Source organism: Tauraco erythrolophus, chromosome 8 (genome assembly GCF_009769465.1).
Source record: "Tauraco erythrolophus isolate bTauEry1 chromosome 8, bTauEry1.pri, whole genome shotgun sequence".
Lineage (NCBI taxonomy): Eukaryota > Metazoa > Chordata > Aves > Musophagiformes > Musophagidae > Tauraco > Tauraco erythrolophus.
Window position 1 is genome coordinate 4,511,403 of NC_141472.1, and position 22,352 is coordinate 4,533,754.

General features: G+C 43.2%; 1 protein-coding gene across 1 annotated transcript in view; it reads left to right on the forward strand.

The window, feature by feature from the left end:
- Positions 1 to 21,105, forward strand: part of DRC11 (dynein regulatory complex subunit 11) — a 102,197-nt gene extending 81,092 nt beyond the window's left edge. Inside the window, exons 15-18 of the mRNA XM_086615760.1 lie at positions 9,051 to 9,137; positions 12,571 to 12,748; positions 16,197 to 16,435; positions 20,992 to 21,105. Of these exons, the coding sequence (XP_086471886.1) occupies positions 9,051 to 9,137; positions 12,571 to 12,748; positions 16,197 to 16,435; positions 20,992 to 21,105 (618 nt within the window). The remainder of the gene's footprint in view (positions 1 to 9,050; positions 9,138 to 12,570; positions 12,749 to 16,196; positions 16,436 to 20,991) is intronic.
- The last annotated feature ends 1,247 nt before the right edge of the window (positions 21,106 to 22,352 follow it).

Below are 22,352 nucleotides of genomic sequence, written 5' to 3' on the forward strand. Positions count from 1 at the left end.
AAGGGATTCATCCTCCACATGCTCGTTTCTGTGCAAAGTCACATTGACAAAGCACCAGCCTGTCTTGCCATCATTCAGATCAACTACGTCCAGTTTCCATTCCTAATTCCTTTTGTTGTTTCACCTCTCCCCACCATCGTCTTTCCCCATAGCTGAATCACTGATTTGTCTGATCTACTGATGATTTCGACTCATATTCTGCAGGTTCTCAGAGCCAGGCTGGAAGCAATCCTCCATGCACACAGGCTCTCACCTGCACAGTTACAATCCCTCTGTTTTTGATCTTGACAATGCCAAGTGTGTTTCATTTTCCCTGTCTCTGGGAACTCTCAAGTCCCTGCCACAGCCATCCACTCAATTTGTCCTGCCGTCAATTGCTGCTTCTTTACAACGTCCAACGCTCCCATCCAGCATCATAGTCCTGCACCTCGGATGGAATAACTCCATGAAGCAGCACAAGGGGGTCCAGGCTGTAGCCCACTGCCATGGTTTAACCCAGCTGGCAACTAAACACCATGCAGCTACTCACTCACTCTCCCCTACCCCTAAGAGGATAGGGAGGAGAATCAAAGGGGAAAAGGGAGAGAGGAACTAATAGGCTCAATTTGGGCCTCAATCTTAACCCTGATCTCAAATCCTAAACTAGGAGTTGCAGGTCCTTTGTCCCAGCCATACTCTCTCCCTTTGCACCTGCACACTGGCAAAACATGGAAAGCCGAGAAGTCCTTGATGTCTCAGCACCAAGTATAAACATCAGTATACTACCAACATTCTTCTCATACCAAATCCCATACTAAATCCAAACCACAACACTGTTCTAGTTACTAACAAGAAAACTAACTCTGTGCTAGCCAAAACCAGGACAACCACCAACTGGACAGCAGCTTTGCAGGAAAAGACTGGGAGTTCTTAAGGACAGAAAGTTGAACACAAGTCAACAGCATGTCCGTGTAGCAAAAAATCAGCCAAATAAAGGGCTACCCTTTTAAAAAGAGTAGAAAGGACCCTGGGAACTACCAGCCTGTCAGCCTCACCTCTGTGGCTGATAAGATCATGGAACAGATCCTCCTAGAAGCTATGCTTAGGCACACAGAGGACAGAGGTGATTCGAGGCAGCCAGTGTGGCTTCTCCAAGGATAAGTCCTGCCTGACCAACCTAGTGGCCTATTGTGATGGAGTGACATCAGTGGACAAGGAAAGAGTTACAGATGTTGTCTATCTGGACTTCTGGTAAGGCCTTTGACACGGCACCCTCCACAACATCCTTCTCTCTAAATTGAAGATATATTAATTTGTTGGGTGAAGAGTTGGTTGGATGGTCACATCCAGAGGATAGTGGTCAATGGCTCAATGTCCAGATGGAGATCAGTGATGTCAGAGGCCTGTGTTGGGACTAGTACTGTTTAGTACCTTCAGCAACAATGTAGGCAGCGGGATCAAGTGGACCCTCAGCAAGTCTGCTGACACCACCAAGCTGAGTGGTGTGGTCGATGTGCCTGACAGAGGAGTTGCCATCCAGAAGGACCTGGACAAGTTCAAGAAGTAAGCCCATGTGAACCTCATAAGGTGCAACAAGGCCAAGTACTAGGTCCTGCACCTGAGTCAGGCAAATCCCCAGTATCAATACAGCCCAGGGGATGAAGGGCTTGAGATCAGCCCTGCCAAAAAGGGCTTTGGAGTACCAGTGGATCAAAAGCTGGATGTGAGCCAAAAATGTGCAGTCACAGCCCAGAAAGCCAGCCATATCCTGGGCTGCACCAAAAGAAGCATGGCCAGCAGGTCGAGGAAGGTGATTCTGCCCCTCTGCTCTGATGAAACCCCACCTGCAGTGCTGCGTTTAACTTTGGAGTCCTCAGCATAGGACTGATGTGGACCTGTTGGAGCAGGTCCAGAGGAGGCCACAAAGATGATCTGGGGGCTGGAGCACCTCTGCTATGAAGACAGGCTGAGAGAGCTGGGGCTGTTCAGCCTGGAGAAGAGAAGGCTCTGGGGTGATCTTATAGCGGCCTTCCAGTACCTAAAGGGAGTTTATAAGGAAGACGGGGACAGACTTTTAGCAGGGCCTGTTGTGATAGGACAAGGTGTAACGGTTTAAACTAAAAGAGGGTAGATTTAGACTGGATATAAAAAAAAAAATTCTTCCTTATAATGAGGATGGTGAAACATTGGAATAGGTTGCCCAGAGAGGTGATAGATGCCCCATCCCTGGAAACTTTCAAGGTCGGGCTAGACAGGGCTCTGAGCAACCTGATCTAGTTGAAGATGTCCCTGCTCACTGCAGTGGGGTTGGACTAGGTGGCCTGTAAAGGTCCCTTCCAACCCAAACTATTCTATGATTCTAATACTGGCCTATATCTGCAGGACTATAGCCATCCTCTCAACACAAGCAATTGTTCCCCACTATTTGGCACTTCTGAGATGGCACCTGGACACTGTGTCCCAGTATTGGGCTACCCTGTTACAAGACAGGCACTGACAAGCAAGCAGGTCCGATAGAGAGCCATGGAGATAAGGGGGCTGGAGTGCATGAGAAGCTGAACAAATCCAGTTGTTTCAGCCTAAGAGGAGGCTGGAGTGAGAGGGAATCTAACTGCTGTTTTCAGGGGATTCACAGGGATAACACAGAGAACAGAGCCAGGCTTTTCCCAGGGGCGCACAGCAGTAGGACAAGAGGCAATGGACACGAGTAGCAAGCAAGGGAAGTTGTTTTTATGTTAGGGAAAATGTTTCACAAGGAATCGAAGGGTAAGGAATCTTATATCCTGATTTGCAGGAATCAGCTGTTACCCAAACTGAAGCAAACACAAGAGCAACACACATTGAAAATAAATTCCTTCACAAAAGGAAGCTGAACACTGGTATTTGCAAAAAAAAAAAAAAGGGGTTGTTTTTCACCATGGTAAAAAACAAAGTCTGGTGTAAATATATTTGGATTATTTCAGGACTAAAGTATACATACAGCAAGCAAGCCAAAAAGCAAAGGGTATCTTGCAGCTGACATGTAGTATTTAGTATTCACAGCTCTCAGCCTGCTGCCTGACACACCGTAGTGCACCTTGCTAAAGCGCCTCACGTGCAGACGATCACGGAAAGATTCGCCACGTCTCCATCATCAGACACTTCCCGATTATGCAGACATCTTTTTTGCAAATAGCAACTGTGACTGTTATCAAGCTTCCTACTCCAGCTTTCCAGAAGTGCCTTTGTATGGAGTTAGTCAAGCAGAAGACAGACTTTCCACTTACTGTTGTGAGTGCGTGACAGGAAACATGACAATTCCTTTTTCTCTCATCTTACGATCCATGTAACCAGCGTTCAACACCAAGATTTAGTAAATAAGAATTAATGGTGCTCTGTGATAAAGGGGAAGTAACCTTGCACTTTCGATTACCTATCACATCTGCAAACTACAGTTTCTGTAATGAAAGGAAACTCTGGAGAGCATAAAAGTGACCATTAAGAAACTTCCCATCCATAACCAAGCGTTGGCTGCTGGCAGTTGTTTCATGGGAGACACCCTAAACAAGTGAATAGCATTGAGGGGAAAAAAAAAAATGAAACTTTAATTTGTTTCAGATGCAAGAGCCAAATTCTTTTTTTCCCCTCCCTTATTTTGAGGAGGAGACTTGCAAGAGACATACCAGCCCTGATCCAAAAGAGAGGTTTGTGTGTTACTCAAAGCAGACATTTTAAATGTCATACGGAGGAAATGACTTCTCATACCAGAACAGGAAAACACCAACGTTTCAATCTGCCTATTCAAAGGAAATGTAAGAAAGATTAATATTGAATAGGAAAACTAGTGAAAGAAGCTGCAAACACCAAGCCCGAGCACTTGTGTTCTCCATAAAGCCACAGCAAAGCCTGCCAGGTCAGCTCTGCTTTGGAAAGAAAAGAGAGGATCTGTCTCTAATATAGAAGTGCTTCCCAGCAGTTCTCAAAACAAAACTCATCCTTCAAGCATGAATCAGAACACGCTGGAATATTTCAATTAAGCTGCATTTTCCATGTATTGAGCCAGCCTGAAGTCAGCGGAGCTCTCTGCCAGCTTGTACCAACCAACAGATATCCCTGTTCCTTGCAGGGGGGTTGGACTAGATGATCTTTGAAGGTCCCTTCCAGCCCTAACCATTCTATGATTCTGTAACAGCTTGGCTCTCCCGTGTTCCCATCAAGGCACAAATCACTGCTGCAGTGCAACAGCTTACATAAAAGATGCAAAGAAGGATACTGAAGGATGCATAGAAACAAAAACAAATCCGGAAAGAATCGAGGAGCGAAGGTAGAACGCGTGACTCCACGACGCAGAGGTGTAAAAATGCAGGTAGTTCCTAAGGCTTAACTCCAAGGCAATAAAAATGACAAGCACTGGCCTTCCATTAGCAACCATAAGGCAGCCATCAGGTTAATCACTACCAGAGTGAGACAAACCCTCTCAGGTCCTTCACCGGGGCCACGGCAGCACATAGAAAGCACATTGTACGAAAAGCCACATGTGGGAAAACGTTATTAGTGCAACACTGACCAGGCTAAAAGGTTGGGAGAGAGGTGGTTGGGAGGAAATACCAGCAGAGAAGCTCGGTATGTGCCGTGCAGCCGTCTTCACTGAACAAGATGTTTGACAGAGCAGCGAGCTGCAGAAATATTTCAACACCATCACTCTTAGGGGACTCTCTTATCAGGCTGTTTGGTTCTGCTGTTTAGCAACTCAGAGGTGACTATAAAAGCGTTACACCAAACAAGGAATACAATGAAAGATGAAACAATATAATCCCAGTATAATTCATAACTGCTGCTGTGTTGTCCGTTCAGACAGGTCATTTTTCTGAACCAGGTACAGTTCACCCTGGTACATCAACAGAAGTCTCTGTGTATTTACTGTTTCCATGCCATACAAGGCTTCCATTACAGTTGAAATTTGGGAACAGTACAGTCAGCCTTTCTTCCAGACATCCCAGAGCAATTCTTTTCTCTTGGTGCAGTTCAGCCTGCTAGAAGCCTAGACCCTTGAAGTGTTAAACATCACCAGTGCTCAAACACACATGTTGTTTCTGTGACAAAGCAGCTTTACACTGTGTTACTCTAATGTTAAAAAATGAAATGCATCGTGTTGGAAGACAGTATTTATAGTTATTTTCTGTCTAACAAACCAGAATACAGTGGCATCATCACTGTAGCACTGTATTTGCCTGGTGAGGCTCCCACAGATAAGATCTAATTGTAGGTTTCAGCATCTTGCTGCTTTAGAGCGTATCTGGGAATACAAGCTACAGAGGATTTAGTAGTTTTTGGCAACAAATTGGGCTTCCAGAAAAATTTTAGTCTTGGGCCTTTTAAATTCCATCAAAGCCTTCGAGTTCAGAGGAGCCTTGTGCACATCCCCTGCAAGAATCAGGTTTCTGCATTCTCAAGTGTAGCAACCCAACTGTTAAACTCTGGCTCTCAGGTTTGAAAAGTTTAACCCAAGGCTTTCAAAAACGCTGTTTGATCTTTGATAAATGTTGACAGGCGGCAGGACAAGAAGCCTTTTATTCATCGTGATTTTCCTGAAAAGCAAATCAAGCGTCCATGACCCATCAGAGAGCAGTTTCCAGCCCAGGCTGCTGGCTCAGTGCGGTATTAGAAGGGTTAAGGGGCCATCTGCTGGCAGCTCCCCCAAATTGTTGAATGCAGCAAAGCTAATAAAATTTCAATTACAAATTAATTACGTACAGTGCATTTAATTATCCATGGATTCAAATTGTCCGTGGGTAATTCAAATGAAGCGCTTTCGCGGGGGATGTACAGTCTGCTACGTATCTGCCAACAATTTAAATTAGATGCCAATGGATTCTGGGTGTCTGATCTGTCTTTAAAAAAAAATAAACAGCCTGCCCCAAATACAGCATGTTGAATTTGGTCATATTAATGTTTACCAACACCAGAAAGCTACATTCAGGCTACTTTATACATTTAGGTCATTGTCTCAAAACAGAAAGCACAGGAAAGTATCTCAAAGAAAAAGCCAGAACTGAGCATTATTCATTGTATTTCTACTTACTGGGTCGGAAAATAAAGGGGACAAAATAAAAAAAGACAACCATAGGTGTGAAAACAGTGAGCACTCTTCCCTAACAGTTAAAATACAACTATAGTCTGATTAAAAACTTAAGGTTCCATTTTAGGTATATGGTGACAGGACAAGGGCAATGGCTTTAAACTGAAAGAGGGGAGATTTCAATTAGGTCTAAGGAAGAAATTCTTCACTCTGAAGGTGATGAAGCACTGAAACAGAGATGCTGTGGCTGCCCCATCCCTGGAGGTGTTCAAGGCCAGGTTGGATGAGGCTTTGAGCAACCTGGTGTAGTGGAGAGTGTCCCTACCCATGGCAGGGAGGTTGGAACTAGATGATCTTTGAGGTCTCTTCCAACCCAAACCATTCTACGATTTTAGAGGGCTGCTAACAGCAGCAGCTGTCTCCGAGCCAAATGGAGAAGATCTGCACCTCTCTGACTGCAGCAGCCCCACAGGACAACATGATTCCCTTTGAAGCGCACAAGCAGAGTTCAGCCACTGCCAACAGCTTTTATAGCCTCTGTAACCTCCCCCACCTTTATTTCCCCCGTCCCATTGCACTGCTGCATCAGACATGCAGGTATGGAGAACATATTGCAGAACAGCTACGTGGCTCCCCAGACTTCATACAGCTGCATCACCTTGCAAAGCAAAAATACCAGGAGACAATGACTATGGTCCTTACAAAGCAAATGCATAGCACTTCTTTGGTCATAAACATGTGTGAAGCGAGGAGGCAGCACCACAACAGCAGATCCCACAGTGACAGAGTCTATCAGGGGGGTAATGCGTGCACGTGGTCTGTAAACCTGAACAGACAGCGTGCCACCAGCCCCATCTTCACTTGAAGGAAAGGCAGGCTCCGAGGGGAACAGTCTCCCACTGCCTCATCTCCCTCCTGACGTCCTTTCCAGGTACACCCAGAGCAGGAGTAGAGAACAGTCATTATGTTATGTTTCAGAAGGTAAAAGTCACCATCAGAAAGCCTCAGCTGACAGCCCATTCATTAGCAGTGCCTCGTTCAGTAGGGGTCTCGAGTCAGAGGCAGATTTTCCACACATCATAACAGATTTCATAGAGGGTGCACCAAATGCAAATACAGTTCTTTAAGAAGCTGTCAGTTCCTTTTAGCACCTTAAACTACAACCCACATTTTTCTTTCCAAGACTTAATTGTACAAAAGAACATCAGCTACCCTGTCTCTGCTGTATGACCATGCTACCACGTTACTCTTCTTTCACCACTTGTCTCCAAGCCTGGTTTACAGGCATCCAGGAGCTAACTGAATTCACCTGCAAGTGCAAATCAGTAGGACTGACTTGCATTTTCTGCAGGTGTCCAAGCCCTTGGCTAGCAGGATACTCAGCAGGAAAACCCCGAGTCCAAGGCTGCTGCACAGCTCAGCTCAATAAAAGCCACAAGCTCGTCCTCTGAAATGTACCTTGCAGAGTGTGTGCAGGCTTAGGAACATGCCAAACATACCTCTGAAAATAGACAAATAGGGGATAGACAAAAAAAGCATCTGGCCTTAAAATGGCAGATATTGTTGCTGTACAATTTTAATCTGTTATTTCATTCCAGCCTCTATACTCAATCCACTGCTGGACTGAAGTTACCCCTGAAGTTGTACATGCAGATAAACAGTCACATCACTGCCTAGGTCCACACATCAGCTTCTGCAGGATTTTTGTATTATCTTTCATTATATGATGTTTTTGGTTTTTAAATCCTCATTATTAATGCTAAATAGCTGAGCTCCTGCCTTCCAACAAAGGAAGAAGCGTAGTCTTCCTCAATTAAACTGTTCTGAATTTGGAGGTACCACTTGACACATTCCAGGACTGATGAGTTACCGCAAATAAAGCGTCACATGCCGAAGATGGCATTGTTTCCACTTCACTTCATCAGCAGCACAGCAGAGCAAACAAGTTTAAACAGCCCTCATCTACTATTCTTTTCCTCCATCCTCAATCCATTTTTACTGTACAGACACACATGCTTGGTGCTTTGGAAACACGCCCACAAAAACGAACCGCGGTGCTTTGAAGAAAGATGCTCATGACTTAATTCTTCCTGCACTGGCTGTCAATCAGACCCTGAGCTTATGATGTATACAACCTATCGATTTTGTAAGCTTCCCTCCTGGAAGCAGCAGTTTCCAGTGAGGTTAAAAAAAGAAAAGCAAGACAGAAGAATACCAGCTTCTCTCTCTTGTTACCCATCGACTCCTCAAGCCATCACTTTTGTTGCTGAGCAAACTAGCACGGCTCCGAGAGCCACTGGGAAGTGATTAAAATTTGGCAGCAGAACGGCTAAACCACTGGCGTTTCTATAGCAATAGGGAGAGTGCAAGATGTGAAAAAGCCTGTAGCATTGCTGCCATCCTGCTGTGAACCAGAGGTATAGTGCTTCTGACTTTGGAGCCAGAAAGGCCATTTGGATAGACACCCCCCCTTCAAATTTCACAGGTTTCATTTCAATTCTTGGGCTAACTGCAAATGAAACGTTATTTTTTTTAAGCCAGACGATTGCATATCAGCCTATTTTGCTTTAAGATTAGTACCCCATTTCTCATGCAATAGCCATGTCTTGCCTGTCTCCCCATCTATATCACCCTCAAAAAACGAGGGAGGGATCCTACAGGCAGGGCAGCCAGTCTAAAGCTGCTGGTGGTCTGTCATTTGCCATCGAACTCCTTCTGCAGAACTGCAACTGAATTTGGGTTGAGAAATTAAATAAGCATAGCAGTCAAAATGCTCCAGTTTGGGTTGGGTTCTTAATGTTAGACTCCTAACTAGAAACAGTTTGATTTGCCAAGACTGCAGAGCAGAGCCAGTGCTATCCATGAGTGCTGAACACTTCTGGAAAAAAAAAATAAACCAGGCTAATTTTAAACTGCTGAAATGTGGATTCAAGAACGTAATTATAGGCACCCAGGTATGAAATTGTAGCCATTTCAATCAACTTCTTGCCTTCTCTCCCCCGTTTTCTCTTAGGTGGCTAAGCAATTGCAGCCTTCAGTCGTGTGGATTGGAGACACAGAAAAAATATTTTCTAAAGGAGTGCCAAAGGCTGAAGAAGAGGTGAGTTGCTCCTTTTTTATTTCAGTGCAGATAATTTCTCCTGTTGCATTACAACCGACACAAAGGAACGAGTGTATTTCTTAGCTTAGCACATACCAGTATGACCAGACCTGCCAAAGCTTGCTTGATAATAGCTTGTCTCACTAACATTTTTTTTTTTCCTTTTAAGAGAGTCTTGTGACTTCTTAAGAGCCCCCAAGAGGTCACATTTCTCTCCTACACCTATACTTGCTTTATTTAAAAATAGTCCAGTCACTGCTCATCAGTGCACTGAAAAGTAAAAGAGAATAATGGAGAATTTCAAAATATGAGGCAAGAAACGAAAGTTAAGATGAGCTTAAATTGTTCAGCTCTATTAATTTGAGAAATTGAATGGAGCCAAAGTGAACAATAAAGTAACAAGGATAAATTTCCACTGTGAAAACAAAAAGCCTATGTTAAATAGTTATGTTTACAGATTATTTTCTTTGGGTTCCCAGGAGTCCTATTGCCATTGCTTCCATTCCTTCCTCTCTTGTGTAGCATTCCCACTAGAAAGAAAATTAAAACACTGCCCAATAGGCACAGCAACTCAACCACCACAGCAGAGAGCAATTCACCTGAAATCCTGATTAGATTCATGCTGCTTTCAAAATATTTTACTTTTAGAGCTCCATGTGAAAAATTAAACCTTTTTTCTTAAGGTGAGTCCTGTACATTTAGACCATGGGATGGATACAAGCCTGTCTTTTGGAAGACCAATGGAGCATCACCTCAGATGAGGCTGTTACTTTGTGAGAGCTGTATAAGCTGACTGGTGTGCAGTGGTTGATGCACTCTAGTGGTCCCCACACCAAAATGGAACCTTTCTCTTGGGTTCAAACCTTGACAGCAATTGCAGATGGGGATTAAAATTAAGACTAGGGCCAAATATCACCTGGAGCACTCAGGATCTTTGTCTGCTTTGATAGCCACCAGTGTGGAAAAATTTATTGTCCTGCTCACTTCGGAGTCAGGGGTATCACCTCTGTCCTTGCTGTCACATCCCAAGACCAGCAGGTATTTAACAAAAGGTCTCATGTTCTTGGTGGGAGTGGACAGCTCCAGGCTTGAAATGACTCGTGTCTAAGATAGTTCACAGCATAGCCAATATTTGGAGTCAGAGAGGATGAAACAGCAGGGATGGGCAGTGGTAACTGGCAGTCTGGGGAGCCTTCTATAGGAGTACTAGAATTTTGGAGAAGATGAGCTCAGTTGAGCTCTCAGAAGCCAAAGTGAGCGTGACATTTCTGGCACCCTGACTGAGAACCTGGTAAAAAGCCTTAAATTCTTCAAACATCCACTAGAAAAGTAGCCTCTCTCCAGTCCTCCCCAAAGGATGCAAAGCAGTTAAACAACAAACACATCATGGTGAACGCAGTTGGCAGGGATCATGTGCAAGCAGCTCAGCCACACTTAGTTAAACAAATAGGGGTCACCTTCACAATTCACCCCACTTTTCACTAGCTCCAGTCTACATGGTGGCTGAAACCACAGCTCGCCCCTTCAACAGCTCTTCTTGCTGCTGACATATTTCTTTCCAAGTGGAGGAGATATTATTAGCCTTTGGGACATATCCCTGAAACGTGCGTGCTATGGACACGCATTGGACACAAAGATAACAGGAGCTGCTGACACGTAAATGCCAGTCTGGCTTAGTAGGCTTAACATGAGCGGAGTGTTTAGCTTGATCTCTGCTACTTATTTCATCATTTAAAATTGTAATATTAAGATTCCTGCAAGCTGAGAAACCAACACCGAGTCTAGAGCAGTGGGAATCTGTGAATATCATTTTTCACCCCAAAAAAAAAAAAGATGTTCTAAATGCTAGGGATAAATTAGGACATGTTTTTCACCTCACAAGTAAGAGGTGAAATAGGAGTCAGACAATTGTTTTAGAAATCTGTGCATCTCCTGATAGAGTCAATTTTTCCAGCAGAAAACATACTGCAAGCCCAGAAAATACCAACTGTTATCTTCTCTCAGTCATTTCAGCGAGATGGGATTCCCCTTCCCACTCCCCACCTCTAAACTTAAAATAATTTAATAATTCTCACTTTTCCAGCAATATTGATGTCTTGAAACATGTGGAGAACATTTGTACTTCGTACCAATACTCGTGAAGAAGAGGAGAGCTTGAATTTTGAATTGGCAAACTTAGGAAGATGCATAGTATGACCATGAGAATAAAAAGAATGAGAAAACAGACATGTTGTAATTAAGACTTGTTTAGCTAGAAAATAACTGTGTGACTCCACCCCAAGACTGTTGGGATTTCTTATTGATTTCCCAACTTCTCCTCCTCCGTAGCTTTCAGTCCAAAGAACAAGTTTTTTTCCTTTCTGTCAGCTGTCTGCTGCTGCAGACAACAGAAAAATTGGATCACAAAGATTGTACATGCAATGTAGATTAACAGGTGTTTGTTATTGCCTTTCAGCTGAGAAGGTTTTCAGGACAGTTTCTTCCTTACTGACAGTAAGAAAGGCTGTTCTGAGGTTGAAGCTCAAGTTTTTCTGGGAGCTGCCTACCATATAGTTAAAAAAAAAAAATCACAAGGTCATCTAGGGAGTAAAGTTTTCAAGTGAGTGCTGGTGACTTGGATGTTAAGTCTCAATCATTTCTGAAAAGAGGCTTCCAAGTCATTAGACTTCTGATACACTATCCTAACCCAATTATTCACTTACAGCTTTATTAACAGTAAAGTGACACCACAACAATTTGATTAAGCTTCTCCAACCAATATTCACTTGAACATTATCAGACATAACTATCCAATAACAGGTTTTGCTCGATACTCATCCATTCTGTAACTAGTAGTTAAATATTTGTTCTAAACTCAATTAGTAAATTATTACAAAGAAATTAATTCTGAGTTCAAAGAGCTTGTTTTCTCAGGTTAGAGCCTCAGCAAGCTAGAAATCATAGCAAAAATTAGGGAGTATATTTTTCACCTTTAAGCTATGAGTAGGAGTTGGTAGATCATAACCTCCAAGAGCTGGGAGGATTCCACACCAGGTTATGTACCCTGGCAATTTTTCTATCTGCTAAGGTTCATCAGGTATGCAGGTCCAAGCAATATTTCTCCTTGAACTGGAAGTCAGGATTCCCTTCTTTGAATGAGCTGTTCCCTTCCTGCTTCTCAATAACAGGACCAGCAAATTCAATAGTGAAAGGCACCAGCACAAACCCACAAATACACGAGAAGAAATCAAGTGTTTAGCTGACTTTCAGAAGACAGAGGCTTTCTACTTAGGTTGAGCATCTAAGTCTGCTGATACGAAATGTAACTAGACTACTAAAAAAAGCACAAAATCCTGTTGTATATACCATATCTACATACAACTTCACCTCATTAACTGCAAACTATCAGCATCAATAACTCTTTCCTCCTTGTATTTACATGTACACAATGAAGATGAACCCAAAACGACTGGAAAAGGTCCTCCCCAAATTCCTGAAGGCTTTGAAAGCCCCGGACAGAGTGCTGCTAGTGGGAACCACCAGCCGTCCCTTCGATGCCAACATTAAACCTTTCTGCAAAGTCTACCAAAAAATTATTCTGATTCCTAGGCCCGACTACGCTTCAAGATTTGGCAAGTATTTCATAGAATCATAGAATGGTTAGGGCTGGAAGGGACCTTCAAAGGTCATCTAGTCCAACCCCCCTGCAAGGAACAGGGATATCTCCAACTAGATCAGGTTGCTCAGGGCCTCGTCCAACCGGGCCTTGAACATCTCCAGGGATGGAGCATCCACCACCTCTCTGGGCAGGTCACCTGCCATCATCCACCTCCATTTCAAGTGATCCTGGTGTTTAAAATCTATGCTCGTTGTCTGGTTATCCTCAGAACTGACTTTAACCTCAATTCCTACCCCAGGTATGAATTTTTAGTTGATTTCTGTAGTGCCTAAATTTTCAATTCCTGAAAGTTTAAGTAATACTGATACAGGCTACCCCAAAGACCAGATAATAAAAGTGGAAGTTGGGAGAAGAGTTTAAAATACTGTTCTAGGTTGATGAGCTTTGTGAGTTTTGATGAACTTTGTGAGCTGTTTAGCATGCACTGAGTTCATCCCAAGCTATTTTTTCACTGCAGGAAGGATAAGATCCTGTTTCAGTACACACTTTCTATTTTAAGCTTTCCTTTTACACAAGGATTCTCAATTTTTATTATTCCTATCCAGTTACCATTCTCCAAACAATACACTTCTAGCATCTCCAGAAACAGAGCCATATCTGGAGGATTGAGTTTTGTCACTATCAAATTCCATTTTTGTACTTACAGATCATGAGAGAAATTGTAGAAGCATCCACGATTTTACATGCTTAGTCTATCAAGTGCTGATAGACAGGCCCTCCCCAAAATCTGACAAATTCGTTGAGGACACCATACGCTGAGAGTCAAAGCTTGCAACAAAAAACTGTCTTTTATTAGGCCAACTTACATAGGTAGAAAAAAAAAGACAAACTTCCAAGCATGCAAGTTTGTTTTCAAATATGAATCACCTCCAAGTCTGCAATAGCTCAGCATTGACTAGGAAGAAGTGCTCCAAATTAAGCTTAATAAGGTGAACCAGTTACTACAAGAAAACTGGTAGTTTGTCCACGTCCTTCAGAAGTGGCTAGTAGAAGCACTTTTGTTCCCAGAACTATAGTCTCTTTTCCTGCAGTTCAAACACAAATATCATGTGGTTTAGTACACTTTTCTGGCTCCTAAGGAGTCTGATGTGGTGACTCTTGAGTAAAAGGACTGTTTAGGGTCAGTCTAAAGATAGCGTGGAAAAAAGATTTTGGACTATTCAGGAAAGCATGAAACCCTTCAAGTTCAGACTCTTGGGAGTATGTTTCTTCTACCAGCAGCTCCTAGGATAAGTATCCCTATTGATCACCATATCAAGGAAAACAGATTCCCTTCATGCCACTCAACTCTGATGGATCATGTCCCAGAAGAACACAGTAGTAAAGGAACCCACATCCAGTTTGGGGACCTCGCTGCACAACTGTGCCTTGACGACAACATTGCTCCCCATAGTTGCCTTATTAGAAAAATCATGCAACTGTACTGGGAAGTCCAGTTTATGCTGCCTTTCATGGAGGCAGCCAAGGTACTGAGATGATGCACGTTTGGGCAAGCTCAAGACAGGTTTTGACTGCCTAGCACATTGTAAATCTCTCCCACATTCAATAATTTTCATAGCGTGGATGGGAAGCGGTCTCTAAGCAAGCCAACATGTGTTTCATGTTATGTTACAGCTCTCAAAAATTCCTAACAGATAAGGGACATGAATAAGACCTAGAGAAAGGAGGTGATAGCAGCTGGATTTAGCTGTGTTCGCTTCTGGGGATTCAACTGTCACATTCTGGGATTCTCACCACTAATTTGGAGGCAAAAAAAAAAAAAAAAAAAGGCCAGCCAAAGGAATTTCAACTGCAAACTTAAGAATGCCCCAAAAAGTTAACTCTTGGCATTTTAAAGCAGATTAAACTCATAGCTTTACTTCTTTGACATTGTCTCACTTAAGACAGTGCCAGGCTTGTTCTTTAGCTCCAGCCTTCCCTCAATTTCAGTGGAAATATGATCTTTACTGTACAGAGCACTTGTCCTCCAATCTTGACAGTTTTCAGTGCCTGACACCCAATTTGAGAACTAAAAAAAAACAACTTGTTTTGACAAGAGTCATGACAACAAATAATCATAGCAACAGTGCACAAGCTACCTGTCTGCTACAATCCTCCGTTTTGTTACAAACCAGGATATTCCAACCTATACACAATAGAAACAACAAACATACAACAGAAATCATTAAACTGGGAGACTCATGGTCCTGTACTGGTTTCTTGCTATTAATCACCCAGCAAGTCAGTATCTCTTATTATGCACAATCCTACCTGCCCCAGACAATACGTGGCTGCGCAGAAGTAGTGCTCGCTGTTGTGTGCGTCGGTTCCTCTTTTAGGAATTAGTGATTCAGCCAATAATTATTGATCACAGGTATAATTTCGAGTGGAAGATCACAGTTTGCCTCAGTGAAAAACATAGTACCAAGTTGTCAATAGTTATGGGCACAAATCCATGGTGTCGACACTACAAAGCAAGAGCAAGGCAGGTTTTCTGTTACATGACTGCCCCAACGTCCACTACCATTAACTTACCACCCAACATTTTCATACTACATATGAGAACTCAAACACAAGATACTCAAACCACCAATTGTCTCATTCAAGAGCCTTTTTAATCTCTACGTGTAAAACTCGTTGGTTTTCCCAAGTGTTTTCTTGTAGGGCTTTAAAAGGAAGGTGTGGTGAGATGGCACTAAAATTTTACTAAGTTCCTCTGAGACAGACAGTTACTTTATGAGGATAAAACACGTTTATTACTCCTAATTTGGGCTTTCGGAAGCAAAAAATCTCAGGTACTTCACAAACATTAAAAAAAACTTCACGTCACAGAGGTTCACAGCTAAAAGATACAAACAGATTCACCATTTAGCTACCAAGTAAAACGTCGACCACAGAAACGTACACCTGGCCTTTGCAAGAACATGCCTGCATAGCTGGAAGCCTTTGGCTTCCAAACCAGACATTGAGTCCCCATAGCAGCCCTCAGTTCAGCAGGAATAACCTGTGGTCAAGGTCACAGAAATAAAAACAGACTGTTAATATAGGTACTTAACTCTGCACACCCAAATGGGAATATTCTGGGCAGGTTCTCTTTCTGTGTATACACACGGGCATATTTAAATAGTTCTTTCCACTTTTGCACACATATCCACCTGACATTATGTGCCTTTAATGGCTTTCTGACATGTACTGACTGGTAGCCAACAAGTGACCACTAATGGTTTAAGAATAGACGTGCCTAAAGGCCTCTGTGCTACAAATCTGCAGATAAAAAACAGCAAACAAGAAAAATTGGAATCTTGGCTTTCCTGACTGATATCCCTTATTTTCCCTGTTTCAATTTCAAAGTGAAAAATATGTCTCCTGCTTTTCTTATTGCACATCTCTGACATTCTCTTTTTCCGTGTCCCAATGAGCAGTGTTATGGAAACACATCATCCTGCAGAACGGTGGAGCCGTCACCAACTTGCTGAACATCAGCTGCCTAGCGAAGGTGTCTGATGGCTTCACCCAGGGACGCATCATCCAGGCGGTGCAGGATGTCCTGAGCGAGCTACGCCTCCTGCAGATGGCCAGAAAGCCCCTGAGGACTGCTGAGTTCGTGACTTCTCTGGCCAGGCAGGACCCAGTGTACAAAGAGGAGGAAGAAGCTTTTAAGGTGACATTAAGAGCTATGTTAACTGTCTTTCATTGTCCCTTGCCATGTCCTTGTCCAGACACATTTGATCTAGAGAATTGCTAATTCTGCTGATGGGTTGGCACATCACTCTTTGAACGATGACGTGTGGCTCAACAGCACCATACACCCATCTCACCTATTTTGGGGTGTTTGGCAGCTCAGGCTGCTGCACAGATGGACATGCCAGGTCATTAGGGGCAATGGATTTAAACTGAAAGAGGGGAGATTTAGATTGGATATAAGAAAGAAATTTTTCACTCTGAGGGTGGTGAGACACTGGAACAGGTTGCCCAGAGAAGCTGTGGCTGCCCCATCCCTGGAAGTGTTCAAGGCCAGGTTGGATGAGGCTTTGAACAACCTGGTGTAGTGGAGGGTGTCCCTGCCCATGGCAGGGGAGTTGAAACTAGATGATCTTTAAGGTCCCTTCCAACCCAAACTGTTCTATGATTGTGTTATTACACACAGCAGCTCTGAACAGGCCACACTTGTGGCATGCTGCTTTGCTGAACCTGCTGCCCTCAACAACCAACTTGTGTTGAACAGTGACCTTCACATGCGTGATAAATTATGCAGGTGCCATTAGTGCAATGCACTGGTCCTTTTTCTTTCAGAGGTGACATGTTCAGCGAGCCTGGCTATATCATCTTGAGAAGACAATCAACCTGGATGTGCAGGGTCTGCAGGGTGTTCCACATAGAGATCAAGTTCTAAGTCCTTATTTTTAAATGAGTTCCAAACAAGAATTTTCTTATAAGAGTTTTCATTTCGGGGTTTAAAAAGAATTAGTTTCTGCTTCAAATCTCATTCCTTTTCCCCATCCTCAGGGCTATAAAATCCTGAAGGCAAAACCTAATGCATCTGAGGTGCATTACACGAACCTCAAATGTACAGGGATCACCCTGCAAATAGCTACTTTTCCGTATGTAGCTCAGTAATAATGACTGCTCCTTTCCCTAGACTAGGATTATCTTTATGTAGTGGTTAATTCTGCTTTCACTGTATTGCTTTTGGTTTTCTTATTGATGGGAACCAGTTCATCAGGCTTAAGTACAGGTCTATAATTTATTTACTGTAGTGACGACAGCTGAACCAGGCTTGAACTGGCTAGTTGAGTGCAACGCCACAGTTTAGCAGCACTGACACCCCTAGAAAAACAGCACAATGCTTGACAGAGGCACCTCAAGCCTACTGAACACCAGTAAAAGCCTTGGCCACCCAACAGGACAGCCCTGCTATGTACAGACAGCCCACACCAGAGGCTCCCAACAGGGTAGGACTTCTATACCAAAGCCAAGAGACCCCAAAAGAGCTTCCTCAGTCCCATATCCCCCTCAACTTCTACCCAGCCATGCTTATAAACCATCGAGTTCTCCTGGCTAAAAGGTTTCTTCTTTGTTCTGCTCTTCAAATCTCCTCCGATTTTGAATCCTTCACAGCGCCTCGCACGATAAAGAGGATGCAGTTTCTAACAACTTTGTCCAAGTCTTCTTCCACTGCTAACCTAATGATAGTGTATATTTCTCCCAGCCCTGTTGAACACTTTCCAGTTTCCATTTAGAGCCATTTGGCTCACTCAACACAGGCAGCATTTGTGATATTTGGCAAATTACTCTTTTTCCTCATGCTTCCTATCTAAACCAATATCTTTCCTCAGGGAAAGGCTAATGGTTCAGTGTTGCAGCAAAGAAAAAAAACCCCTGTCGTTCCCAGATCCAAGCAGTAATCCATTTGTAGCCTGAAACATGAGCACTGGTATTTAGTGCAAGTGTAACTTGAAAATATTATTCCACTTACTATAAATGTGCCTGTTTCGTGCAGCACAGAGTAGGCAGGCAGCACTTGGTCTTGAACACAGCTAAACCGATACCATCCTCAGCATCCCATGGCAATCATTTCCTTGCATTAATTACAGCCCTTAAGAAAGTATTTCCTTTTTATCTGTTCTAAATTTGTTTCCCCTTAAATGTCATGGAACCTTGCCCCAGCACCTGCAATACGGCACAGGGGAAGAGGATTGTCAAAACGGCCTCGTACATTAATTAACTCCAGTATCTCCATCTCTTCTCACGTAGAAGCCTCTAATCATTGCCATTGCTGGACCTTTTCTGTCGCTTTGCTTTGTCCTTTTTGAAGCGGGGCGGCTAAAACGCAGTATTCAAAGTGAAGATTAGTGCCGTGATGAATCTTTGATTCCTCTTCACTGGAAACATGAATCTCCCTGTTTGACATTTATATTCCGCCAGTGTTCCAAAATGAATATAAATAATGCAAATTTTGCAATAATGTGATTTCTTCGTTCAATTTACTCAAATTTCTGCCCCAATTATACGTCCACGTTTTTGAAATTGCAAATTATGGCATCAGTGTGATTGATACCAATCCTTACAGAGCAATAACGGTAGTCTTGGAGGAGCAAAGGGCAGTCCAACGAGCACACTGGTTCTGCCTGGCAGCAACTGGTACAAAATACTTACAATATGTAAGAAAGTCCGTACTGTGGGCATCATTCCTCCAACAAGCAAGCATTTTAACTCTGATCAGTCACTTTCAGTCAGCAGTTTACATTCCCAGTTCAGATGCTGGCACATTAGTGATAAATCTACTTTTATTTTAACCGTATCCGAGGAGTTGGCTTCGCTAATCTCATGTAGCAGTTCCACTAACGAGTCAAAAGCAGCCTTCATCACAAGCCAACAGGCAGGTAGATTTACTGCATTGAGATAGATGCACAAAGAAATGGGAAGGGAACAAGAGAAGACATCTCAGGTCACTCAGCTTCTCCTGCCACACACAGCAAAGTCCTTTATCTGCAGCTCAGAGTGGGCAGTGAGATGACCTCCCCAGCCTGCACACAACTAGACAGCACTTGCCATCCTACCAAGCTCCCAGCAAGCCATTGGGAAGGGTTTATTATTCCTCCCATCTCCCAACTTGAGGTCTGGAGAACATTATACCCAGGACAAACCTAAGGGAAACCAGAATTCCTATGGCCTGTCACACATGTCCCTGCTGGGGAAAGTCAGAAAGAGCCATCTCCAGGCCTGTCTCTGCCCCTGCTGTGTCTGTTTACCCTAACACAGGAACAGTTGGCCCGAGACCATCTTCAGGACAGCAAAATTCAATTGCCCAGGCCACTGCATTGAAAGCCCAGGGGTTTCTCCCAAACACGTCCCACAACACCATCTGGATGCAGATGCCCAAGAGGTTGCATGATGTTTTCATCAGTGGAATCAGGGTTCTTGGAGGAGAGGTGCTCAGCTAATTCAGGCAATTAGAGCAGAGATCAGTGTTAGGGCTGCTCAGCAGCCAGCTGGACATTTGACAGCTGTCAGACTGCATTTACCTGCTGACAGCATTTAATCTGCAAGACAAGAGAACCAAAGAGGGTGCCTGTCATCAGCATCTTTCTGGGATCCAGAGGAAGCTTTTAAGAAGCATGACACCAAGAAGGACCACCTGGGGCCAGGAGAAGAACATCAAGGGGTTTTTCTTCCCTGTATGCTTCCAGTACCTCTTCTCCCAGCTTCTTCTCTTGCTACTGCCCGTTTGTAACACATACTGGGAAACTGGACAAGGCAAATTCCTAGGGGTAGCCTTACCAGGCTCAAGCTGAAGGTAGCATTTTGGATGAGTCAGATGGAAAAGGTAGACTTTACAGGGTTCCGCATTGGTAGGAAGGTTGAAGACTACCCAAACGAAGGGCACAGGAGACAGGTGTGGCATTAGTGGTCTGTGGTCAGAGGAAAGACATTCATTCCTGGGGCAGCACATGGACGAATACAGCCAAGAAGGAAGGCACTTTATCCATCACATGAACACCTAGTGGCATTTTAATCCCTGGTGTAGGCAGGGCTTGGCTGATGAAGACTCCTTTACATACATACAGGGAAAGAGTAGTTCCTACACACTCCTAGCTTTAAAGCACTGCCCTTCCCTTTGTTTCACATTATTTTCACATGGCCTAGGACTGCCTTGTTGACATTACAGTCCAGGAGCTTGGCAAGTTTGCCGAAAGACTCTACCAAAACCATTTACAAGTCACAGGACTGTGAACAGGCATCTGAAAGCAATAAACGGGTTTTTAATGTTGGGGGTTTGTTTTGCTTCTTAAGCTGTCTCATTGAAATAAAAACTGTCTAGATTGATTTGCAGAGCCATGAGAAGTATGTGCTTAGCCTATTGCCAAGTTTCAGAGCGGAGGGAGTTTTGACAAGAGCTTTATACCTCAGAAATAGGGTTGATCATAGAAGTTCTAACGTTTCCAGAACTATAGCAACACAAATGGCCCCGCTAAGTATTCTTGTTAATGAGACACACTTCAAGCAAGCAATTGCTATGCTTCTTTTTATAATAATGTACTCAAGAGATCTGAGGACCTCATTTCTGCTTCTCCATGAGCCAGCCAGGATTTTAAGATTTTTTTTTTTTTTTTTTTTAAGGAATGCTCCATTGTAATAGTAAAAAGTCGAAGTGATTTTTTTTTTTTTTCCTTTTTAAGTCTTAGTAAAACTCACACTTGCTTTTTGATTCTCCAGGCTTGGTATGCCAAGACACCTCTGGGCAAAGCACGAGTCAGAGCACTGGCAGACAGTGAGAAAGCAGAAAAAGGAAAAACAAAAGAAGTAAATAAAGGAAAAAGAAAAAAATAACTTCCTCAAGAATTTTGCATCTGGCAATATCAGTCACAGCTCTACTTCATTGAAAAGGGGGAGACGTTTGGAAAGCAGACATGTCAGAATAATGCACCCCAAGTTATAGTTATTCCAAGAGAGAATTCATTTCTGAATGAATTTTAAAAAGTCAAAAAAAAAATCAGATGAGACATCAATGTGACATGTAGCTCTCAGAGGATGAAGAGTTAATGACCACTGACTTGCTCAAGCATTATTTATTCTACAAGGTTTTAGGGGGCAGAGAGGTTCATTACTCAGGACTGTAACATGCCATCAACTTTTAGGCTATACTCATTTATTTCAGCAAGTAACTCTCCTTAAAAATTGATGTCACATTAATGTCTTTCATTACTTTAATATCCTATATGCTTTATAAAACTAACTGCTTTATATATCTGTAAGTCTAATGTGTTACAGTTCTCAATAAAACTATTACAGCTATAAAGACTGCTTTTTAATTGGGATGGATTATAAGACACTTAATGCAATCTACCACAAGCTGAATATTTACATAGCCACATGAGGACCAGCACTGTTTCACCTTTTGATGTCTCCTCATAGACAAACTCGTGTGTGTGGATGTTAGCAGAAAGCATTAATAAGCAGAACAAAAGCAAAGCAGTCGGGTGGCGTTGGTTTTGGTGGATGTTCTGAGGATCTATTTTGCAATAGAAAGCAACGCCCAATTACCTTGTTTGCACAAATAGCAATGTATCTGTTGCTTTAAGAAACCTGTATCTAGCAGAGCAGCAGCTGTAATGGCAATCTGGAATAGGCCTGTTGAGCTCTCTAAAAGGTTGTTTCATGCTGTGTTAAACCCAATCCACCTAGACCTTCTTCAGCTTCTTCTAAACCCAGTCCTGCAAGCTCCATTTACGTAGCCCACTGGTGAGAGTCTGCCCCATCATGTTCAGATCCCACACATGAAGCAGTGTACAGATGAAACAGTGGCTGTTTCTACGTGCTTGAACAGCAAAACATGAAGCTCTGTGGTAGGAATGTCTTCTGCACAGGAGGACCCAGACACTTGGAGGCAGAGATTTCCTGGTCTTGTGCTTTGATGTAGTGCCTCCTACTTAATAGAGTGTATCAGGCAGTCTTGTTTGCTCACAGATCAGCAATTTGGGTGCCAAGGTATTTATCAACAGCAGTTAGGACACCCTAAAGCTTTGTGACATCCTACGTGACGCTGAAGGAGCCAGCACCACCTTTATGTCAAGTAC